Source organism: Cherax quadricarinatus, chromosome 86 (assembly GCF_038502225.1).
Source record: "Cherax quadricarinatus isolate ZL_2023a chromosome 86, ASM3850222v1, whole genome shotgun sequence".
Taxonomy (NCBI): Eukaryota; Metazoa; Arthropoda; class Malacostraca; order Decapoda; family Parastacidae; genus Cherax; species Cherax quadricarinatus.
Genome location: NC_091377.1, coordinates 4,289,393 through 4,313,092, shown reverse-complemented (window position 1 = coordinate 4,313,092; position 23,700 = coordinate 4,289,393). Strand labels below are relative to the sequence as shown.

The 23,700-nt window shown below is 38.7% G+C and overlaps 1 protein-coding gene across 4 annotated transcripts in view; it reads left to right on the top strand.

The window, feature by feature from the left end:
- Window positions 1-23,700, top strand: part of Chd1 (chromodomain-helicase-DNA-binding protein 1) — a 78,020-nt gene that overhangs the window by 35,828 nt on the left and 18,492 nt on the right. For 3 of the 4 annotated variants that reach the window (XM_053797488.2, XM_053797486.2, XM_053797485.2), the window contains exons 8-22: window positions 2,753-2,910; window positions 5,514-5,643; window positions 7,363-7,485; window positions 10,829-10,928; window positions 12,378-12,556; window positions 12,941-13,080; window positions 13,514-13,881; window positions 14,389-14,504; window positions 15,590-15,814; window positions 17,197-17,346; window positions 18,396-18,537; window positions 19,961-20,064; window positions 20,204-20,368; window positions 23,232-23,351; window positions 23,537-23,680. In XM_053797488.2, coding sequence (XP_053653463.1) covers window positions 2,753-2,910; window positions 5,514-5,643; window positions 7,363-7,485; window positions 10,829-10,928; window positions 12,378-12,556; window positions 12,941-13,080; window positions 13,514-13,881; window positions 14,389-14,504; window positions 15,590-15,814; window positions 17,197-17,346; window positions 18,396-18,537; window positions 19,961-20,064; window positions 20,204-20,368; window positions 23,232-23,351; window positions 23,537-23,680 — 2,364 coding nt within the window. The remainder of the gene's footprint in view (window positions 1-2,752; window positions 2,911-5,513; window positions 5,644-7,362; window positions 7,486-10,828; window positions 10,929-12,377; window positions 12,557-12,940; window positions 13,081-13,513; window positions 13,882-14,388; window positions 14,505-15,589; window positions 15,815-17,196; window positions 17,347-18,395; window positions 18,538-19,960; window positions 20,065-20,203; window positions 20,369-23,231; window positions 23,352-23,536; window positions 23,681-23,700) is intronic. The other variant, XM_053797489.2, reaches the window with a different exon arrangement.

Here is a 23,700-nt window from a genome sequence, read left to right as displayed (position 1 = left end):
AATTGAACTTACACTGTAATTATGAATTCATAAAATACCATTTTATTCAAAAATATTACATGGATGGCTATTGATTTTACGGATATTCATTAAAATGCTGATGTGGAGCTTTGCATGATATGAACCTTTAAAAATCATTGAAACTAGACATCAGATTTTAACTGCTAGTTTTTCTTTGCAGTTATAAGAACTAGACAGCTTAATATTGTTAATGATTGTATTACAGTCTTCTATTTTATTATAACCAAAGTATTGATTTGTAATGTCTCAGTTACTCTTAATATTATGGATTATAAAAAAATACTGACATTACTAAATAAAATGGGGCTTGCATTGATATTTTCCCCTTTTCAATAGCTCTGCTTGTGTTTGGGATGCTATTCTCATAATTCCCCTGATCAGTCGCACATTTCATTTTATGTTTGTCCCTGGCTCTCATATTAGCTTTCTTGGAATGCTTAAGGCTTTTAGGGCTATCTTTTAAGTTGCTAAATGCTGCATGAGCTACCCAACATCTGTTGTCTTATTTTTATCCTCCATCAGTATCCAGCATTATGACTTTCTTTCACTACGAGGATTTTTTTTTTTTTTTCATTTCACAGTTTACTTGTTCCTTTTTTTTTACGTTTTTTTTTTTTTTCATTTATCTTTGAGCTACATTGTGAAAGCTTTAGCTTGCCAAATATTGGCCTCCAGTTATTCCTTAACAAAAATAGAAGTCAGTTAATATCAGCCAAGTGCACACCATGGAGTCAAATATCTTTAAAAAACTGTTTTATTAGATTTTATCTTCTGGACAATTAACAAAATTTTATTTCAATATTATATAAAATGTATCAGAAAATAAAATTTCTCAAGATATTTAAAAATGATATAATCACAGCTCTGGGAGGTCCAGGGCTAAAGTGAATTGTTACTCTAACACATTTTTTTGTACAGAGTAAAACATGGTCCTTGTAGATTTTTTTTTTTTTTTTGTAGTTTATATAATGCCCTTTTTATCGTGAATTTTCTGAAGAGGGTAAAGTGACCCAGCAAAAAAAAATCATTCATTATCATTAGCTCTCTGGCTGCTTTTCTAGACGAGTACAGACAATGTAATTCATTGTAATGTGTGCAACATCTGAGTAACTTTATGTAGACACTTTGCCATCCAGTGGCTTTATCAATACAGATTCTAGGGCAACTTGAAGACAGTAGAACTATATACAAAAGATGAGGTAATCAGTCCCTAAGTGTTGAGTTGGTGTGAAGAGTACCGTAATCGTAGAGATTCTCAACAATTACGGTGCTCTTCGCACCAACTCCAAGGCTGAGAGACTGATAACCCTATCTTTTGTATATAGTTCTACTGTCTTCAAGTTATGTCCTAGAATCTGTATTGATAAAGCCACTGGATGGCAAAATGTCTACAATAAAGATACCCAGATGTTGCACATAGGTCTAATTTTCATCTTGTTGGTATTGTATACCATTTATGTACAATGTGGTTCATTGTTGAACCACATCATCCTGAACTGACTTCCAAAACTCAAACCCAGCTAACTGGGTTTGAGTTTCACAGATAGTACCTTGCTCACACTTCATCAGCACATCAAATCTAAAAGACCACAGACCTAACATGCCTGCTGGAAGTTCACTCTTTTGTATCTCAAATATTTAATTTCACTCTCCCTCATACCCTTCCTTCAGTGTCCTTGACACCTACCTTTTCAAGGATATGTACGCCTAGAGTTGTGTGATCTCTGTATATATGCACTGAGAGTTAAGTTTGATCTCCATTTTAGGAATTAAAGTATCCTTGAGTAATGGTGTTCAAGTTACTTGCAGTTAATAGGCAAAGCCCAGCAAATCAACTATCCTACATTATTTCACACCTAGATTATATACCTCCTTAGCTTGGCTTGCTTCAGTCTTTCTACATGACCAAACCCTCTCTTCCATTCTTTGAATTATGCTTGTCATGCCACTACTTCATCTAATTTTTACATTCCTTATTATCTGCATAATGTTTACACCAACCCCTTTCATTGGGGTGCCTTGATAATAGTAAAAGGGCTCTTGATCCAAGGAAATAGAGCTACCCTCTGTTTAGATCTAAGCTAATTACTTCCTATTCCTCATGGAATGCTTATGGATTTTGAACATCCCATTATAATAATAGTAATGTTAATCTTACGTTAGGCAATATTGCAAAATTTTGTTTATTTTAGTGATAATACTGTATATTTTTTTTTTTTAATTTCAAATTGGCCTTAAAATTGTGTAGTAGAAGGACCCTTAGAAGTTTAGAGTTTTTTAATATAATAATTACCTAATTAAAACATTGTAATAAGAACAGTTTATAAGCTTTGAGGTTGCATCCGTCAACTTCATAGAGATATTTGACTCTTCCTATACATAAATAGTTAAGGTTATAATGTAGCGTGAAAATGAGCAAATATAATCAACTTCTGGAAGTGATTAGTGAGAATGATCATGCAACTTTTGAAAGCGGGACACTATTGTACCTTGCACCTCTTGTATTCTGTTATTTATTTTGCATTGTTTCACTTTAAACTGGTATGTGCAGTTTGTGTGGCACACAGTTTTACTGCTTAACACAAGATAAGTGAATTTTTGGCTAGCCATCCCATCAGTAGATGTTATAAGCTTACAGTTTTTCTGAAATGTTCACAGTTGAAAAGCCCCCACAGTTGTGCTCTGATCAAGTGTGTGATATTCATTAATGATGCTTCCCCTTGTGGACCAGTACAATGCATTTCAGATCAAAGGTCTGAAGAAACTGGAGAACTTCCTGCGTAAAGAAGAGGATATGGACTCGTGGCGGAAAAATGCATCACCAGAAGAAGTAGAATACATGGAAATCCAGTCGGAATTAGAGAAGGAATTGCATCAGTCACATATCAGGTTGGTCATCTCATGTTTGAAATAAGCAATGATAGGTTTTATGACCAAGGTTCCAAATTTCAAACTATTAGTTTTAAGAGAGTCATATGCGGGCCACCATATTGAATGGACATGACTCATTCTCAGCTTGAAGCAATAGATATGTCTCTCTCCTGTTTATAGTAATGGGATAGATGTGTGCTGGGTATATGGGAGTGGTGTCCCAGAAAATGCATTGTCTCTCAAGACAAATATTGGGGTAAGGTAAACACACATACTATATGGAAAGACGTCAGAGTGAAATGGGTGACTGTAAATATGATAAAAGTATCACAATGAAAGGGTGTATGGAAGAAGTGAATGTTTTTAGATATTTGGGAATTGACGTGTCAGCAGATGGGTTTACGAAGGATGAAGTTAAACATAGAATTGATGAAGGAAAAAAGGTGATTGGTGCGTTGAGGTATATGTGGAAACAAAAAGCGTTATCTATGGAGGCAAAGAAGGGAGTGTATGAAAGTATAGTGGTACCAAGGCTCTTATATGGGTGTGAAACTTGGGTTGTAAATGCTGCAGTGAGGAGGCTGTTGGAGGCAGTGGAGATGTCCTGTCTAAGGGTAATGTTTGGTGTAAATATTATGGAGTGGTTGGTACTTTTGTTTAATAAATGTATGAAAGAGGGGAAGGTACCTACGGATTGGCGGAGAGCATGTATAGTCCCTTTATATAAAGGGAAAGGGGACAAAAGAGACTGTAAAAATTATAGAGGAATAAGTTTACTGAGTATACCAGGAAAAGTGTACGGTAGAGTTATAATTGAAAGTATTAGAGGTAAGACAGAATGTAGGATTGCGGATGAGCAAGGAGGTTTCAGAGTGGGTAGGGGATGTGTAGATCAAGTGTTTACATTGAAGCATATATGTGAACAGTATTTAGATAAAGGTAGGGAAGTTTTTATTGCATTTATGGATTTAGAAAAGGCATATGATAGAGTGGATAGAGGAGCAATGTGGCAGATGTTGCAAGTATATGGAATAGGTGGTAAGTTATTAAATGCTGTAAAGAGTTTTTATGAGGATAGTGAGGCTCAGGTTAGGGTGTGTAGAAGAGAGGGAGAATACTTCCCGGTAAAAGTAGGTCTTAGACAGGGGTGTGTAATGTCACCATGGTTGTTTAATATATTTATAGATGGGGTTGTAAAGGAAGTAAATGCTAGGGTGTTCTGGAGAGGGGTGGGATTAAATTTTGGGGAATCAAATTCAAAATGGGAATTGACACAGTTACTTTTTGCTGATGATACTGTACTTATGGGAGATTCTAAAGAAAAACTGCAAAGGTTAGTGGATGAGTTTGGGAATGTGTGTAGAGGTAGAAAGTTGAAAGTGAACATAGAAAAGAGTAAGGTGATGAGGGTATCAAATGATTTAGATAAAGAAAAATTGGATATCAAATTGGGGAGGAGGAGTATGGAAGAAGTGAATGTTTTCAGATACTTGGGAGTTGACGTGTCGGCGGATGGATTTATGAAGGATGAGGTTAATCATAGAATTGATGAGGGAAAAAAGGTGAGTGGTGCGTTGAGGTATATGTGGAGTCAAAAAACGTTATCTATGGAGGCAAAGAAGGGAATGTATTAAAGTATAGTAGTACCAACACTCTTATATGGGTGTGAAGCTTGGGTGGTAAATGCAGCAGCGAGGAGACGGTTGGAGGCAGTGGAGATGTCCTGTTTAAGGGCAATGTGTGGTGTAAATATTATGCAGAAAATTCGGAGTGTGGAAATTAGGAAAAGGTGTGGAGTTAATAAAAGTATTAGTCAGAGGGCAGAAGAGGGGTTGTTGAGGTGGTTTGGTCATTTAGAGAGAATGGATCAAAGTAGAATGACATGGAAAGCACATAAATCTATAGGGGAAGGAAAGCGGGGTAGGGGTCGTCCTCGAAAGGGTTGGAGAGAGGGGGTAAAGGAGGTTTTATGGGCAAGGGGCTTGGACTTCCAGCAAGCGTGCGTGAGCGTGTCAGATAGGAGTGAATGGAGACGAATGGTACTTGGGACCTGACGATCTGTTGGAGTGTGAGCAGGGTAATATTTAGTGAAGGGATTCAGGGAAACCGGTTATTTTCATATAGTCGGACTTGAGTCCTGGAAATGGGAAGTACAATGCCTGCACTTTAAAGGAGAGGTTTGGGATATTGGCAGTTTGGAGGGATATGTTGTGTATCTTTATATGTGTATGCTTCTAAACTGTTGTATTCTGAGCACCTCTGCAAAAACAGTGATAATGTGTGAGTGTGGTGAAAGTGTTGAATGATGATGAAAGTATTTTCTTTTTGGGGATTTTCTTTCTTTTTTGGGTCACCCTGCCTCGGTGGGAGACGGCCGACTTGTTGAAAAAAAAAAAATTAGTCAGAGGACTGAAGAGGGGTTGTTGAGGTGGTTTGGTCATTTAGAGAGAATGGACCAAAGTAGAATGACATGGAGAGCATATAAATCTGTTGGGGAAGGAAGGCAGGCTAGTGGTCGTCTTCGATAAGGTTGGAGGGAGGGGGCAAAGGAGGCTTTGTGGTCGAGGGGCTTGGACTTCCAGCAAGTTTTTTTTCTTACATCATCTATATGATCTCCACAGGGCAGAAAGAATATTTGCGGAAGCTGAAGAGAATGGAAACCGTTACTTTTATGTGAAGTGGGAGAACCTTCCATATGCTGAAGCTACTTGGGAGTTGGAAGACCTTGTTAATACAAGATTTAGTCAACAAGTAAGTATAGTACCCAAACCTAAAAATTAGCATTTTTTTTTTTTATGTTTTTAGAGAAAAAGTCATTCAAGAATGAGAGTGTCCTAAGAAAAAGCTCTGAAAATCCAACTCCACATTGAAAGATATTTTCATCCACAGGCCATGAGGCTATCTTTTTACAATTACAGACCCTCAGTGGATTGCCCAGTATGTCCCCATACTCCCTTAGCCAGACTGTGGAAATCATCATCACCAGTCCTGTTAGGTACCAGTATGACTTCAAAAGATGTCAATAACTTGGTTTTACTTTACATATGGAGAGCAACAACAGAGCAGTTGTGATGAATGGTTTGAAAAACCGACAAGTTGAAGATTGAGACACTTATGCAGCATATGGGAATATGCTGCATAAGTGTCTCAATCTTCAACAGAGCAGTTGATAGTTTATTCTAACAACTTTTTTTTTTAATTGATCGAGTCCCATACCCCAATTATTTGGTTCCCATACCCATGGTTAAAAAACCCTGAATTAAACACTGTGATACCATATATATGTTCACTGTTTTTTCAGTGCTCTTGGAGCATGTGCAAGAACCCAGCTTACAATATCTGTATTATTTTTGGGCTGAAAAATTCGTAACAGTTTGTATGAGTCTTTTAAATTCATATGCATTTTATGGTTTATTGGATATATATTAATAATGTCATATCTGCATTCCTCTGGCAAGACAGTGATAGTGCAAATGATGGTGAAAGTGTTTCTTTTTCATGTCACTTTATCTCGGTGGGAGAGGGCCAGCATGTTGAAAAAAATATGTAGGCTTTAAGAATTGAGAAGCATATTTCTTGTTTGAGCAGGAGCAAGGGGCTAGTAACCCCTTCTCTTGTATACATTACTAAATTTAAAAAGAGAAACTCTTGTTTTTCTCTTTAGGTCACCCTGCCTTGGTGGGATACGGCTGGTTCGTTGAAAAAAAAAAAATCTTGTTTGAACTATTAAGTTTTTCACAAAAGATGGTAATATTGAACTCCATATTTTCATAAAGATTAATTCTTGCTTGTATTCCATATATTATTTTTTGTATAAATTAACAAATTTGCAATTTGCTTATAAATTACTAATTATGGTATAGTATGTTTGTTTTGTGATAGAACTGAATAATTTCTTTTAACAATGTAATTACTGTATGTTACCTAGTTGAGCTCACATATGCATGTGTGAACGTGTTAGATAGGAGTGAATGGAGATGAATGTTTTTTGGGACCTGACAAGCTGCTGGAGTGTGAGCAGGATAATATGTTGTGAAGGGATTCAGAGGAAACTGGGTATCTGGACTTGAGTCCTGAATGTGGGAAGTACAACAGTGTCTGCACTTTATAGGAGGGGTTTGGGATATTGGTTGTTTGAAGTGACGTCTAAACTGTGTTGTATCTGAGCGCCTCTGCAAAGACAGTAATTATGCGTGAATGTTGGTGCAAGTGTTTCTTTCCTTTTGTGGGTCAACCTGCCTCGGTGGGAGATGGCCAAAGTGTTAAAAAAAATTAGTTGAGTATGAGGAGGGTGAGCTCCAGCTCCTGGTCTTGCTTTCAATCAAATTCCATTATTGAGTACTATCCAAAAGGAGAAACTCTCATTTTTCCTTTTGGGCCATCCCGCCTCGGTGGGATGTTAAAAGAAAGAAAAAGGTGATAAAGTTATGATATGTTATTAAGAATGTTTTTTGTTTTTTTGTTTTTCAGTTAAAACAATTTCGAGAACGTGAAAAATCCACTTGCACTCCTAAGCAGTGTTCAGCACTGAAACACAGACCAAAATTTTCACCAATGAAAGTGCAGCCAGACTACTTAGGTGGTGATAATGAGGTTTGTAGCAGCTTAACTAATGTACACATCGTTTTACAGATTTCTCACCCTCACACTTACTGACAGCAGTCACTCAGTGCATCATATTTTGATATAAATTACGAGAACCTGCTTGCTTGTCATTCATATTCAGTAAATATAGAACTGTGTTGTTGTAGTTATACATTTCTATGAGCTAAAGTAAGAATATTTAGGCATGGCATATTCATGTAGGTTTCCAGGGGCTTCCACAACAAAATGTTTTTTCTAACCAGTCCACTGAGGCAGACTCAAAGCTCATTTGAAAGAATGTAGTGTTTTCTAAATATGTAGGTCTACACGCCTTTGTGTATAGGTCACCGGGAGTTTACTGTTTACATAGAACTTTTCAGACTGTGAAGAGGAAAAGCTTGATGTTGAACTGTATTTGTAAAATTTGGATTCACTTTTATTGCTGTTAGAATTAAACAAGGTGTAGACAGCCTGTACTGTCAGCACAGACAGCCCATGCTGTCTGCCAGCTTAGCTTATATTTCGCGCCACTAAGGTGCTGCCCTCTGTAGCCAGGCCTCTCGGTGGGCATGCCAGCCTGCCTGCCCTTGCCTCTGCCTCACTCACACAGCGGCCTAGCAGGAAGACACAGGTACTAGTAGCTCTCTCTCGTGGGATGGCCCTTCCCGGGCCATGGGCACAACACACAAGCCTGTGTACCCACCACGACACTTTTCAATAAACAAAGAAGCCTCCGAAGACATATATCATTTAACCACCCGCTTACAGCCTACCAAACAAACAAACCCATTAAACATTGGTAGCAGCGGTGGTAGCAGCAGTTGTTTGCCCAGAGAGGAAGGAGAGGTATGAAGTCATCTTCACTTCATCATCCCATACAACAAGCATCCGTCTCTCAACGAGCTATCCTGATGTGGTGTCTGCACGTTTGAGCATCCAGACACAGGTACAAGCAGGATCCAGGCCGAAATTTGCCGAAATTCTCCGAGAATTGTAAGTGACCCCACGCTACAGCGTCCCACGCTACAGTGTCCCACGCTGTTTCTCAAGTCAAGTGTTCAGCGTCACTTGTATGTTGCTGTTGTTGCTCAGCTCAGCACAGCTGTTTCAGCAAGACAGAGGTGAGTTTTGTGGTGATTTCTGCGTCCAGTGTGAGCTTCTCCACATGTTTGTGGGTGGGGGAGGAGGAGAGGAAGTGGCTGTTCCTCACCTTGCCCATGCTCACCCTACTCACGCTCACCCGTCTACCATACACTCACCACTGCCCACTCCCTCTGCTGTGTTTTCTGCTGTTTTTCGTGTGATTCATTGCCAGAGCTGTGTATCCGAGTGCCCGAGGCCACTCGAAGCTACGTGGATCAGCATGCCACGTAGATCATGACACCACGTGGATCACGACGCCACGTGGGTGTGGGCGATGTCACGTGGATCTACCAGCCACGTGAGTTACCAGATGTCCCAGGCCTCATGCTGTGGTCTGCTGCCCGCATCACACTGATGTCACCTCACGATGTCTGCCTGACGTCACCTCGAGATGTCTGCTGACGTCACAGTGCTGCTGACGTCATCACGCCTGACATTGCATGATGTCACCATCGAGTGTTCAGTAATTATTAAAATATTGTCGAGAAGACTAAGAGAAGATATATGTCGTGTGTTAATTCCTCTCAGTCAGTGTTCTCACATTTTAGTATAAGTCTTAGTGTCAGTTTTGTGCACAGAAAAGCATCATTTGCTAGTTTAAGCCATGTTGTACCGCATGTACCGCGGGTGTGTTTAAAGTTTCCGTGTGTCCAGTGAGGTCTGAGCCAGACCTGAGTAGCACCACTGTGCTAAGTCACCCGCGTGACCAGTGCGTATGACAGCTGATGTCAAGACAGCCCCGAGTGACCGAGCCCTCTTGTACAGAAAGCTTTTATGCTCGTCGCTCGTGATGTTTTGCAGAATCGTACCTGCTACGATTCCCATCGAGATTTGTTCACTTCACCTCCAAACCGTCAGAGTGCAGTTATATGTAGAGAAACAAGTCTGGGGACGCTTAGACTAACCTCTGCTATAACTCCAACTGCCGAGAGAATGATACTCGTCAAGCCGCAGTCAGCCCTGTCGGCAGGCGCTGTGTCAGCCTTGTGTCACAAGCTTCAGTGAGCAGCCTGCACAAAGAAGATGTCACTTTGACTGCTAGCTCTCTCACTGCAGTCTGGTGTATGATGTTACGACTCCCATATGTTTCGCCCAGTCATCTCTGCCACGACTCGCTCCACGCTCGCCGGCAGTGACAGCCCAGTGACAATACCAGTCGAGAAGTGTCCTCCTGAGTCGCTTGCCAGAAGTCCTGCCCAGTTGCCGAGTTTTGTCGACACCTCACTCGAGGGCACCAGCATGTCGTGCCCCAGGTTGAGTAAAACCTGCAGCGACTCCTACGATGTCTGCATCACCATTCCAGAGGAGACCGTACCCTGTTACGTCACAGCTCAGCCGCAGTGATGTCTCCCGTGTTGCAGTATCTGTCCAGATGTAGGAAGGCGTGCAGTGATGCACTTCGATGCTCACTGCCTTTGACCACGATGTTCAGCACACCCCACATGTTTTTTTCTTCCCTCCCTGTAGGAATTTTTTTTCCATGTTCATATGTATATACAGTGGACCCCCGCATAACGATTACCTCCGAATGTGACCAATTATGTAAGTGTATTTATGTAAGTGCGTTTGTACGTGTATGTTTAGGGGTCTGAAATGGACTAATCTACTTCACAATATTCCTTATGGGAACAAATTCAGTCAGTACTGGCACCTGAACATACTTCTGGAGTGAAAAAATATCGTTAACCGGGGGTCCACTGTATATGTTTTTTTATTTTGTGTTCTGTGCTCTGTTCCTACGAGAGAGAGACCGAGCTCCTTTTACCACCAGTATTGTCGCGTCGGGACGACGCGCGGTAGGTGGCCGAGCGTATGTAGACAGCCTGTACTGTCTGCACAGACAGCCCATGTCTGCCTGCTTAGTTCATATTTCGCGCCACTCAGATGCTGCCCTCTGTAGCCAGGCCTCTCGGTGGCCACGCCAGCCTGCCGGCCCTTGCCCCGCTCTCACTCTTACAGCGGCCTAGCAGCAAGACACAAGTACTAGTAGCTCTCTCTCGTGGGATGGCCCTTTCCCGGGCCATGGGCACAACACAAGCCTGTGTACCCATCACGACTTAACAAATAAAGTAAGAAGCCTCCGAAGAGATATATCATTTGAACCCCGCTACCAGAACACCAAATAATCCTTTTTATAAAGGATTGACTGCTCAGTTACTCTGATATTGTTTTAATTTATGAAATGTGCATGACTCATCTTTGTTTTCAGGATTTGGAGTTGAGAGACTACCAGATGGAGGGTGTTAACTGGCTAATTCATGCATGGTGTAAACATAACTCTGCTATTCTGGCAGATGAGATGGGCCTTGGTAAGTTTGTGCATTTTTTGTTGTCAATTCATAAGCTTAATTATTTTGTCATTTACAGATACTCTAAAGTATTAACAATATCATTCCTTTATTAACATTGCTAGCTGAAATTGGTGAATGAATATGGAGATAGAGTAATAAATGTTGCAATTCTGTGGCTGGAACAATCCACAACTAACACAAATTGGAGATGGAGCTGGATAATATTTTAATCTGTTCTGGGACACTACCAAGCCATGACTTGATAATGATTCAGTAATGACTGAAACATTGCCCAATGTTTCCTCTCCAAATTATGGGTTAGTTGTGAAAAAGAAATAGAATCATTATAGAGGAAAGAATATTTGAAAGAAACACTAAAGCTATTCAACATTTGAGAATTGTACATAAATAAGGAAAGGAAGAAGTAAGAGGAAGAGAAAATGGGAGGAGCAAGATGAGAAAGAGAAGAGTAAAGAAAGTGGAAGGAGGAGAATTTAAAAGATGTAGCAGGAAGAGGATGGTGTTAGTAATTACCTTTTAGACTTGCAGGCTGGAGGGGATAAGAGGGGCACCAGCATTGTTGTCTGTCATCATAGATCAAGTAGCTTCCAAGAATGTACAGTAGTAAAAGTTGGTGGTTGGATAGCTTAATGCAAAGCATTGAGGATAGCACTTTTTTTCTTGATATAGTGAGTGATCTTGGACTGTGTTTAGTTTTCTGTTCCATATCAGCCATTAGGTACATCAGGAAGAATACAGTTATGCCATGGCTGTAATCAGTGCTCATAAAAATAAAGGGCTTAATCTTTATCAGCCTAGCATATCATTCATGAAATATATTGTGGGTGTTATATCCTGTTGTTGTTACTATCAGTGTCATGTTGCACTTTCACATTGAAGCAAGAGTTAGTTCCAGAGATATAGAGAGTAAGTTATGCAAATCAACCACTGTGAAAAAATAGTGAAATTCCAAGTGCTTTCATGATTTCTCACATTATAAAAGACATGTAGGAATGGTAGAACAAGGGAAGGCTTATAAGGCTGAGATGTTGCCTTCTACTTTTCTATTATTTTTAAAAGTCCTTGATAATGCGAGCACTCACGAAAGTGTTTGGAATTGCACTATTTTTTCACAGTGGCTGCGTTGCATATTGTGATATCACCTGTTACCTGTGATCTTATTGCATCAGAGTAAGTCATGTAGAGACATACCTGGCTCATGACAGGCTAGAACTTCCACCATCTTGTATAGAATGACCACACAGATTTTGCACTAAACATGTATCATCTAAATTCATTATCAGAGTGTACAGAACTGTGAACTATTATTTGTTGTTTTATTTATTTTTTAATTTGTATTTTTTCTCTTACAGATAATAATATATGTATTGAATAAGGAGTTTACGTAGAATATGAATGTCATTAGAGTGTCTAACATCTACAACATCTGTTGCCATTTATTTTCAGGTAAAACCATCCAGACAATCGCATTTTTAAGTTACCTGTTTCATACTCATCACATGTATGGCCCATTCATTCTTATCCTACCATTGTCAACACTCAATGCTTGGCAAAAAGAATTTGCTACCTGGGCACCAGACATGAATGTCATTGTGTACATTGGTGACAGAGACTCTAGAAGAATTGTAAGTATATGACCTGAGTATTTTCATTGATAACCCAAACTTTAAATTTATTATTATTATCTTAGCTATGATATGTATATTAGGAATAAATTCCAGCATACCTCAGACAACCATTTTTCACAAGGAAACTGTAATCCTGGCAAGTTAAAGAGCACAGAGCATAGATCTATCACTTTCCCTGGTCATCTTGTTTGTTATAAGAGCAATTTGTATAGTGTTGAGATTATGATTAAAAAATAAAACGCTTGTAAATAAGGATCATCATTCTGTGGAGCAGCTTAATGTGAAAACTTTCTGTACTAAGAGATAATTTTTTAGCCAAACCTATTTTTACCTAACATTGTGTTTTGAACATTAAAAATTAATATTTTTTCTGTTATTTAGGTGAGAGAATACGAATGGAGCTCAAACAAACGTATCAAGTTTAATGCCGTCCTTACAACTTATGAGATTGTTTTACGTGATAAGGAAGACCTGCGAGATTCCTGTCATTGGGCATGTCTTGTAGTTGATGAAGCCCATAGGTAAGTGAATTCCTTTTTATTTTGTAGTTCTTTTGGCCTGTCATATTGCTCTTCCTCTTACTAGTTTAACTGAGTTACAGCTATGGAAAAATTATAATCTTGTATCTGCCATGATATCCTTTGGCATCTGAAGGTTTTGGTGCAAGTAGGTAAAGAATAAAAGTCACAGTACATGGTTCGAACCCATGAATCAGAGATGATGCTAGTTGATATTAAAGTCCATCCTGAACCATTATCAACACTTACTTGTTTACTACCTCGAAGTTATCATTTTATAACTTATTTGTTTATGAACGGTATTAAGGCAAAACAGTTTAAGTTATTCATAATATTTTATCTTTTGTCAATAAGGTGTAAAATTAGTTAAATTAACATATACAATCCATACAAACACCTCAATGGCGATAAGGTGCCTAAATGAACTTACTTACAGATTAAAAAATGAAGAGTCCCAGTTGTATCAAGCCTTGAAGGAATTCCGCACTAATCATCGCCTGCTGATCACTGGTACTCCTCTTCAAAACTCTCTAAAGGAATTATGGGCTCTCCTTCATTTTATCATGCCGGAAAAGTTTGATGATTGGGAGTCCTTTGAATCACAACACGATGGGGATAATATGAAGAAAGGCTTCCATCGTCTTCACCGACAGTTGGAGCCCTTCTTGCTACGCAGGGTTAAAAAAGATGTTGAGAAATCGTTGCCATCTAAGGTTGAGCAAATCTTGCGTGTGGATATGATGCAGCAGCAGAAACAATATTATAAATGGATCCTAACCAAAAATTATGAAATGTTAAAGAAAGGTAATAATTGTTCTTGTGAATAATTTCTTGTAATGGTTATTTTTGTGGATGGACGTGCTGTTGGTGTGTGAGCAAGGTAACGTGAAGAGATTCACGGAAATAGGTTTCCCAGACCTGAATCCTGGAGGTGGTAAGGACACTCTGAAGGAGGGGTTAGGATGTTGCAGTTGGAGGGTAAGCTGAATTATAATGCCAGCACACTTCTGGAAAGATAGCAGTTGAAAGAATGATGGTGAATGTGTTTTCTTCTTTGGGTCACCCTGCTATAGCTAGAGATGGCCATTGAGTTATATAAAAGTAGCATTCACTGTTAAGTTATGTAATATTGAATTCAAATATGATACTGCAAAAGCTAATAATCTGTCAGTAATTATTGATTTTTATTGTTATTTGAAATTTATGTAATTTTGTCGTCCTTGATTGCTTGCAGCTGCGAATTTTGTTAGGTAATTGATATAGTTTTCATCTAATGGTCACAATAATCTGAATGGTTGTTTGTTGTGACAGGCAATAGAGGACCAACGTGTAGTTTTGTCAATATTGTGATGGAACTGAAGAAGTGCTGTAACCACTGTTTTTTGACAAAACAACCAGAAGAAGTTAATAATGCAGAAATATTACAGGTAAGCTGCATATTGCTCTGTGAGACAGATAGAAGAGGACTTGTAAGTCCACACTGAGGTTATCTGCTGAGAACTGTCTGCTTCTATCTAGATTAAGAATTATAAAGGGCAGTTATATATTATCCATGTATATAAAGCAAGGATGGAAAAGCAGAACTACTATTAGGTAATTTAGTATTGTAATACTTATGTCAATATAACTAACATTACAAGAGGCAGGTGTCTAGGCATTTCATCATACTTAGGTATTTCATCATACTTTACCCTCAAGGGAAAGGGGCTCCTTGAAGCTGGTGAAAAGCTCTTGATCCAAGGAACTGAAGCTCAGAAGTACTTTTTCAATGATACAGTAGTTGTTTCTTGAAGATAATAAGCTAACTAATCTATTTGAAGTACTCCTTGAAAAAAGGCTTAACACTTTAGGGCAAATGAAATTTGTTGGAATATTCTACATATGCCATAAAAAGCTATTAATTTCAGTAAAATGTTTCTTTTGGGAGGAGATGCAGGGGTTGTTGAGGTGGTTCAGACATTTTGAGAGGATGGAGCACAATAGGATGACTTGGAGAGTGTATAAATCTGTAGTGGAAGGAAGGCAGGGTAGGGGTCAGCTCAGGAAAGGTTGGAGGAAGGAAGGGGGGTTAAATGAGGTTTTGTGTGCGAGGGGGCTTGGACTTCCAGCAAGCATGTGTGAGCGTGTTAGATAGGAGTGACTGGAGACGAATGGTTTTTATGACTTGATGTGCTGTTGTAGTTTGAGCAAAGTAACATTTAGAAAGGGATTCAGGAAAATCAATTTGCCGGACTTGAGTCCTGGTGGTGGGAAGTACAGTGCCTGCGCTCTGAAGGAGGGTGATGATGTGTTGCAGTTTTATTAACTGTAGTGTAGGTGCACCTCTGGCAAGACTGATGGAGTGAATGATGATGATGAAAGTGCTTCTTCTTTTTTTCGGGTCGCCTTGCCTTCATGGGTAACGACCGATGTGCTAAAACAAGTGTTTCTTTATCATATCATGCTGCTCAATAAAGCATTTCTGTATAATTTTATTATTTTTGATTGCAGTAAAATTATTTGATCTTTTCAGCAATTATTAAGAGGTAGTGGTAAATTGATGCTGCTCGACAAACTCTTGGTACGGCTTCGAGAAACTGGCCACCGTGTTCTTATCTTCTCCCAAATGGTGCGCATGCTAGATATTTTAGCTCAGTATCTACAGTACCGACGATTTCCCTTCCAAAGGTTAGATGGCTCAATTAAGGGTGAAGTACGAAGGCAGGCTCTTGACCACTTCAATGCTGAAGGCTCAAATGTAAGTGTATTTTTATCTAATGTATTTAATTTAACAAGATGCATGCAGTAATGAGTTTAGCTCACAACAAATCCACAAATGAGAGATAAAGAAGGGTAATCTTCCAAAATACTAGGTTGAACCAAAATTTCTTAAGTCTCCTCTCCAAATTGAGAGTTAATTTTACAGCCATGGTATTGTGACTTTATTCTTCAATATATACAGTGGTACCTTGACTTATGAGTGCCCCAACTTACGAGTTTTCCGAGTTACGAGCCGTTGCTCGGTCGATTTTTTACTTTGAGTTGTAAACCAAAATCCGAGTTACGAGTGAGCTTCAGATATGCCGCCACTAGTTGGCACAGCGAATGCCACAACATTCGCCAAGCATCCGGTGTCTCACTCGTTCGCTGCACTGGTTACCTCGCCGTGGAAGCATCTATCTTGTGTTGTGCTTGCATTTTGTGCAGTTATTTTGCTAAATTTATTTTTTCTAACCGTGGGTCCTAAGAAAGTAAGTGCAAAGGACAGTGCTGAGAAGAAGAGGAGGATGATGTCCATTGAATTAAAGCATGAAATCATAGAAAAACACGAACGAGGTGTGCATGTAGTCGACTTGGCAAGGCAGTACGAGCAGACCCCAGGTACTTTAGCAGATGAGGCATCATGAAAGTGAAGTGAAAAAAAATATAAAAAAAAAATTGTAGCAATTAAGCTCAGCGATAAAGTGTAGTATTAAGTGTAGCAAGTAAGTTAAGCGATAGAGTTTGTGACAAAGGAAAGCGACCAAAAAAATCACGAAACGAAACTATCTCTTCCAATCTCCTCTGCCTATCTTTTCCACCCTCTACCTCCACCAGCATCTTCTGTTAGCCCAAGTCGTCTGATCTCCAAGGTAAATACACTTTATAAAACCAGTTTATTTCTTTACATTCTCTTTTATTATGTTTTTATACAATATTTCTTATTTATAAATACATTTTTTATTTAAAAGCCCGTAACAAAAAAATTGGGGTGGTTTTTTGGGGGCTGGAATGGATTAATGGCATTTCAATTAATTTCAATAAGGAAAATTGATTTGATATACAAGCAAATTGAGTTACGAGCTCAGTCACGGAACGAATTAAACTCATAAGTCAAGGTATCATTGTATATACTGGTCTCAGAGATACATGGAATCTTTCCTTTCATAACCATCCTCTTGGAGAAAAGTTCTCAGTTAAGAGAAGACATCAAATTTAGAGAGAAATAAATGGCTTTGTGTGTTTCCTTAAGATACTATACACCTGAATAGCTTCTGGTTGATAGATTTATGAAACTAATTTACATGCATTAATAAAATGAAAGATTTTTTTAGTTTTATAGGAAAGACCCAGACTTCAGTGGTATCTTTCTCTTTACAGGACTTCTGCTTCCTGCTCTCAACGCGAGCTGGAGGTCTGGGCATCAATCTTGCCACAGCTGACACTGTCATCATCTTTGACTCAGATTGGAACCCCCAAAATGACCTACAAGCTCAGGCTAGAGCACATCGCATTGGCCAGAAAAATCAAGTATGATTGATTTTATTGTACACTACATATACCATCATTTCTAAATACATGAAGTTGAATTCCATTGTCACAAGCTCCTTGGGTCTTAGGACAGTGCTTAAACATTTTGCAAACTAGGGGACCCTACCACTCCCCCCTCCCTTCCAAAATAAAATCATTATAAAAATAATGTAGTATTTACCGTTCACTGTAGAATAGGATTTTAAATACTTTATATACTTGAATATAAGTCAATGTTTTATACCAAATTTTTTGAAATGTTGGGCTTTTATACATAAATTGTAATTACCTCACTGAAGAACTTAACATAAGAATAAAAGAACACTGCAACAGGCCTGCTGACCCTTACTAGGCAGGTCTTTTTCCAAACCCAACCCATCCTATCTTTAAAGCTACCCAAAGTGTTAGCCTTGATCACTACTTGGTTAATTCTTACACTTAGTCATAGCTCTGTTACCAAATGAGTACTTTTCCATTTTTTTTTTTTTTAACAAGTCGGCCATCTCCCACCTAGGCATGGTGATCCAAAAAGAAAGAAAATCCCCAAAAAGAAAATATTTTCATCATCATTCAACACTTTCACCTCACTCATCTCCTTTCTTAATTAGAATTTATCAAACTTAGTCCATTGTTTTTATTTTCTTGGTTAGATACTCTCAGTGCCTTGTGTATCTCTCTTTTTATTTGTATCTGACATCTACTTGTGTACTTCATTCAGTAGGCCTACTGGTCATGCTAGGTTAGTCCTATTTACACCAACACATTCCACTTATTATTTTTAACGATGTACAGTACTGAGCAGCTGATAAATAAGACTTGTGCAACATTGTACGTCTTCATTCCACAAAATGTTACTCTTTTCCTCCAGTACCCACCCTTATATGGCCATAAAACCTTGCTGTACACTAACACTGCATTTTTAAATCCACACCTTGCTTCTTCAGCCTCCTTTTGAGTTTAATGTTGTGATAAATAATGACTATTAAGGTACATTCCATGATTGTCTGTAATTGATTCAAGATTTACTTTAACTTGTTGAATCATTTCAGGTGAATATATATCGACTAGTCACGAAGAACAGCATTGAAGAGAACATCATAGAAAGAGCCAAGCAGAAGATGGTCTTGGATCATCTTGTCATTCAGTCTATGGACACCTCAGGACGCACTGTATTTAACAAAAAGATATCAAGTAAGTACTGTATATTCTTTTGAGTGACATTATTGAATTGTACACAAATAACCCACACGTAAAAGAGAGAAGCTTACGACGACGTTTCAGTCTGACTTGTACCATTGACAAAGTCAATGGTCCAAGTCGGGTTATTTGTGTATCGTTCCAGTCACGGTATTGTGCCTTTTTTGTTATTTATTGAATTGATAAGCTATAGAAATTCTAATTTGTATAGGTGTAAAAGAGTAAATTAGTGGCAGTGAGGAATAGGTCTCTGTGAAATATTTGCTAATTGTACAGTTTATTAAAAATCATCAAATCACATAACTAATAGAAGTTCTAGAAACATAAGCAGAAAAAATCTCGTAATTTGTCCCCATAGGAAAGTTTGAAAAGGAATCAAATAGAGAAAGTAACTGGAAGACTGTGGAAGTGTTGGTGAGCTACTTAATTATAAATAAATTATCCCAAGTACAGAAAATATACACAGACAAAATCATTGTGACATAACAGAGACTGAACTTGCACACCCTGTATCAGATGAAAGAAGCACATAAAAAAAAAAGCCATTCAGGAAATTGTGGACACTTTAAAATGTTTTTTTTTTTTCACATATGCAAAAACAAAATAATTAGTAGTTTTTCCTCTACTTACAAAAGGTACAATACATCCACTGATTATGAAACAGCAGTGTGCAAAATCCTGAAATTATGAATCTGTTTAGCAAACCATTTGACACCTTGGGAGTAGAAGATCCAGTTAGTTTAAAATATTATGCACTGCATACCTATCCTGTGGGCAGTAGTCAAAAGATTATAGTTACGTAACGGGCCCAGGGACTTTTTTTGTGACTTCGTCCTCCCTAGGAATTACATAAAAGATATTTGCACAAATTTGGCAGACAATGAAAAATAAATTGATAGCATACCCATACACTCAATGCCAGTGTCTGATTGCTAACACTCAATATGTCTTGCACAAGGAACGTTAGTTCAGTTGAGTTTTTAGAGGCCCAGTTCACTAAAAAAAGGAAGCTGAGTGATGACAAAACACTAGATCATGAGTCCTTGAGAGGCTAATTTTGAGCTAGACAAGCCAGGCCTAGATGGCAACAGAAGAGTAAGGACCTTTGCACAGCTGTTGATCAAAATAACGATCACAGATATGGTTTACATATATTTTTAAGATACTTGACAAATAGCTTATGAAAAGAGGTTAGAACATAACAAATAGTGAAGTAGATAATAAACAAAACCAAATTCACTCAAAATACAGTATTGTTATGACACTTTTTTTCTTTGTAATCCTATTAGCAGATAATAGACGAACAAACTGTACCTTGATATACATAATTACTAGCTTGAGATTTGCAAGGAGGGTATACTCTCTTAATTACCTTAAGAAAGCTCAAATATCACAGTGATTATTTCACATTTTTCAGGCTCAAATTCTACTCCATTCAATCGTGAGGAATTAAATGCAATCCTTAAGTTTGGAGCTGAGGAACTCTTCAAAGATGATGATGAGAACGAGGAGGAACCTGTCGTAAGCTTTTCTACATATTTATTTTTTCTGCAATAAAATTGTGTAAGTGAAAAAAAAAAATTCTCAGCATATTTTTAAGACTGTACTGAAATATTCTTTGATGCAGCGTGATATTGGAAATATGATTTTTTTCTAACAGTGTGATATAGATGAAATCCTTAAACGAGCTGAGACCAGAGAAGAGGCGCCATCTATGGTTGGGGAAGAACTGTTGTCTGCTTTCAAGGTTGCTTCATTCAATTTAGATGAAGATGAAGAAGTATCCAAGATGGATTCTATAGCAGATGAGAATACCAAAGATTGGGTTTGTACTTTTATGTCTTTTTAGTTTTGCTCAAAATTATCCAACAGATTGGAATTGAGACTATGACATTTTGGATCATTATCAGGTCATAACTATAATAACCCAAGATGGCCTGAATTGTATGGTTTTTGCCTCTAACTTTCAGGTTAGTAGTAAATTTTTCTAACTGTGATTTTGTGACTTTTATTCATTTAGTTTTATTGTTTTACATTCAGTATCACTTGTATAAGTTTTATTTTGAAAATCCAGTGGTAATCAATAATTTTCTGAAAGAAGTATAGCAAATACACATTGAAGATTGAGACACTTATGCAGCATATGGGAATCTTTATTCAGGAAACGTTTCGCCACACAGTGGCTTCATCAGTCCAATACAAAGAGGAAGGCGTAAGGAGAGGAGGAGTATGAGGTAATCAGTCCCTCAGCCTGGAGTCGATGTGTTCAGTCCATCAATCTTGTAGAATGTACAGCATAGGGCCGTAGACGTGGCTTATATACTGTAGTGAGGTGACTTGAAGCAGACGGAGGCGGGATCATAGTGGTACCATCCACTAGTCGAAGTAGGTCTTTGTCCAAAGGTTGAACAAGCGTTGAAGAATTCTTTGTAAGAAGATCCCATGATGCTGCAGTGTCTGACAGTTGTGATGAATGGTTTGAAAAACCGACAAGTTGAAGATTGAGACACTTATGCAGCATATGGGAATCTTTATTCAGGAAACGTTTCGCCACACAGTGGCTTCATCAGTCCAATACAAAGAGGAAGGCGTAAGGAGAGGAGGAGTATGAGGTAATCAGTCCCTCAGCCTGGAGTCGATGTGTTCAGTCCATCAATCTTGTAGAATGTACAGCATAGGGCCGTAGACGTGGCTTATATACTGTAGTGAGGTGACTTGAAGCAGACGGAGGCGGGATCATAGTGGTACCATCCACTAGTCGAAGTAGGTCTTTGTCCAAAGGTTGAACAAGCGTTGAAGAATTCATGGGATCTTCTTACATAGAATTCTTCAACGCTTGTTCAACCTTTGGACAAAGACCTACTTCGACTAGTGGATGGTACCACTATGATCCCGCCTCCGTCTGCTTCAAGTCACCTCACTACAGTATATAAGCCACATCTACGGCCCTATGCTGTACATTCTACAAGATTGATGGACTGAACACATCGACTCCAGGCTGAGGGACTGATTACCTCATACTCCTCCTCTCCTTACGCCTTCCTCTTTGTATTGGACTGATGAAGCCACTGTGTGGCGAAACGTTTCCTGAATAAAGATTCCCATATGCTGCATAAGTGTCTCAATCTTCAACTTGTCGGTTTTTCAAACCATTCATCACAACTGTCAGACACTGCAGCATCATGGGATCTTCTTACAAAGAATTCTTCAACGCTTGTTCAACCTTTGGACAAAGACCTACTTCGACTAGTGGATGGTACCACTATGATCCCGCCTCCGTCTGCTTCAAGTCACCTCACTACAGTATATAAGCCACGTCTACGGCCCTATGCTGTACATTCTACAAGATTGATGGACTGAACACATCGACTCCAGGCTGAGGGACTGATTACCTCATACTCCTCCTCTCCTTACGCCTTCCTCTTTGTATTGGACTGATGAAGCCACTGTGTGGCGAAACGTTTCCTGAATAAAGATTCCCATATGCTGCATAAGTGTCTCAATCTTCAACTTGTCGGTTTTTCAAACCATTCATCACAACTGTCAGACACTGCAGCATCATGGGATCTTCTTACAAAGAATTCTTCAACGCTTGTTCAACCTTTGGACAAAGACCTACTTCGACTAGTGGATGGTACCACTATGATCCCGCCTCCGTCTGCTTCAAGTCACCTCACTACAGTATATAAGCCACGTCTACGGCCCTATGCTGTACATTCTACAAGATTGATGGACTGAACACATCGACTCCAGGCTGAGGGACTGATTACCTCATACTCCTCCTCTCCTTACGCCTTCCTCTTTGTATTGGACTGATGAAGCCACTGTGTGGCGAAACGTTTCCTGAATAAAGATTCCCATATGCTGCATAAGTGTCTCAATCTTCAACTTGTCGGTTTTTCAAACCATTCATCACAGCAAATACACATATAATGCAAAGATACTTAGAGCAGAGCAAGCTTTTGTTAAGGCATTTCTTACAAGGAGAACCTTATCCTTGAGTGAAATGACTCATGAAATCGTAATAACATGATTGGAAACAAACTATGGTGCGGGTGGGGTTAGAACCCATGGCAAATGCGTTAACCACTGGGCCAGCTGGCTACAATAAGATTTATCCAATTAGGTATATTTATACACCATAGGGAGGCTAGCATGGGTACCACTGTGACCACAAATGCAAGTTTTTACAGATGAATCTCCCGCCAACATGGCTGTGACGTACTCAAGCTCAAGTCCCCCCAAAACCATCATGACTCACTGGCCTGGAGTTTTACGGCTCACTTGCCATGGGTTTTAACCCTACATGTACTGTGGTTTGAGTGACATGTTTTCATAATGAAATCTTCCTCTAATCTTAAGTGTATTTATGTTAACTTTATTTATGTGCACTCTGCCTTCCATCCAGCAAATACACAGATAACCCGCACTTAGAAGAATAAAACATACGAAGACATTTCAGTCTGACTTGGACCATTAACCAGCAGAAACATAACATTCATATGTGGTGTTGAAGTGGAGTATACAAAAAAGCCCTAAGTCTTATAACCGCTTTAAATTCAATTTATAAAAAAAAAAATAAAGATCATTGGTGATGTGGTTCAACAGTATGATTCATTTTTTTCATTTGCCCTTTAAGCCATTTATTTGGTAAAAGTGTAGCTAATAATGTTCTCATTCATTTCCAGGATGAAATTATCCCCGAAGATTTTAGAAATAAAGTAGAAGAGGAGGAACGTCAAAAGGAGATGGCAGATTTGTATCTGCCTCCAAGAAAACGAAAAACTTTAAATCAAGGTGGTCAGAAGGTACAGTTATATTTTCTTATGTGTGATTGAATAGAAAGGTTGCTTGCTTGCTAAAGTTTCATGGTTGTAGTGTTGAAGATGTTCATGACTTGAAATTTACTGTTATATCAAATTTTAATATTTTAAATTATTGTCTATAAAATTGCATATTGTTTTGTTCTACAACAGTTAACTTGTACTTTTAGGAAGAGGATAAATCGCCACGTTCTAAGAAAAAGAGGGACGAATCGGAGTCCAGTAATGATGACACCGATGATGAGCGGCCCAAGAAACGTGGTCGTCCTCCCATGCACCGCAAGGAGACTATCAAAGGGTTCACTGATGCAGAGGTATGAAGTTTATTGATGAA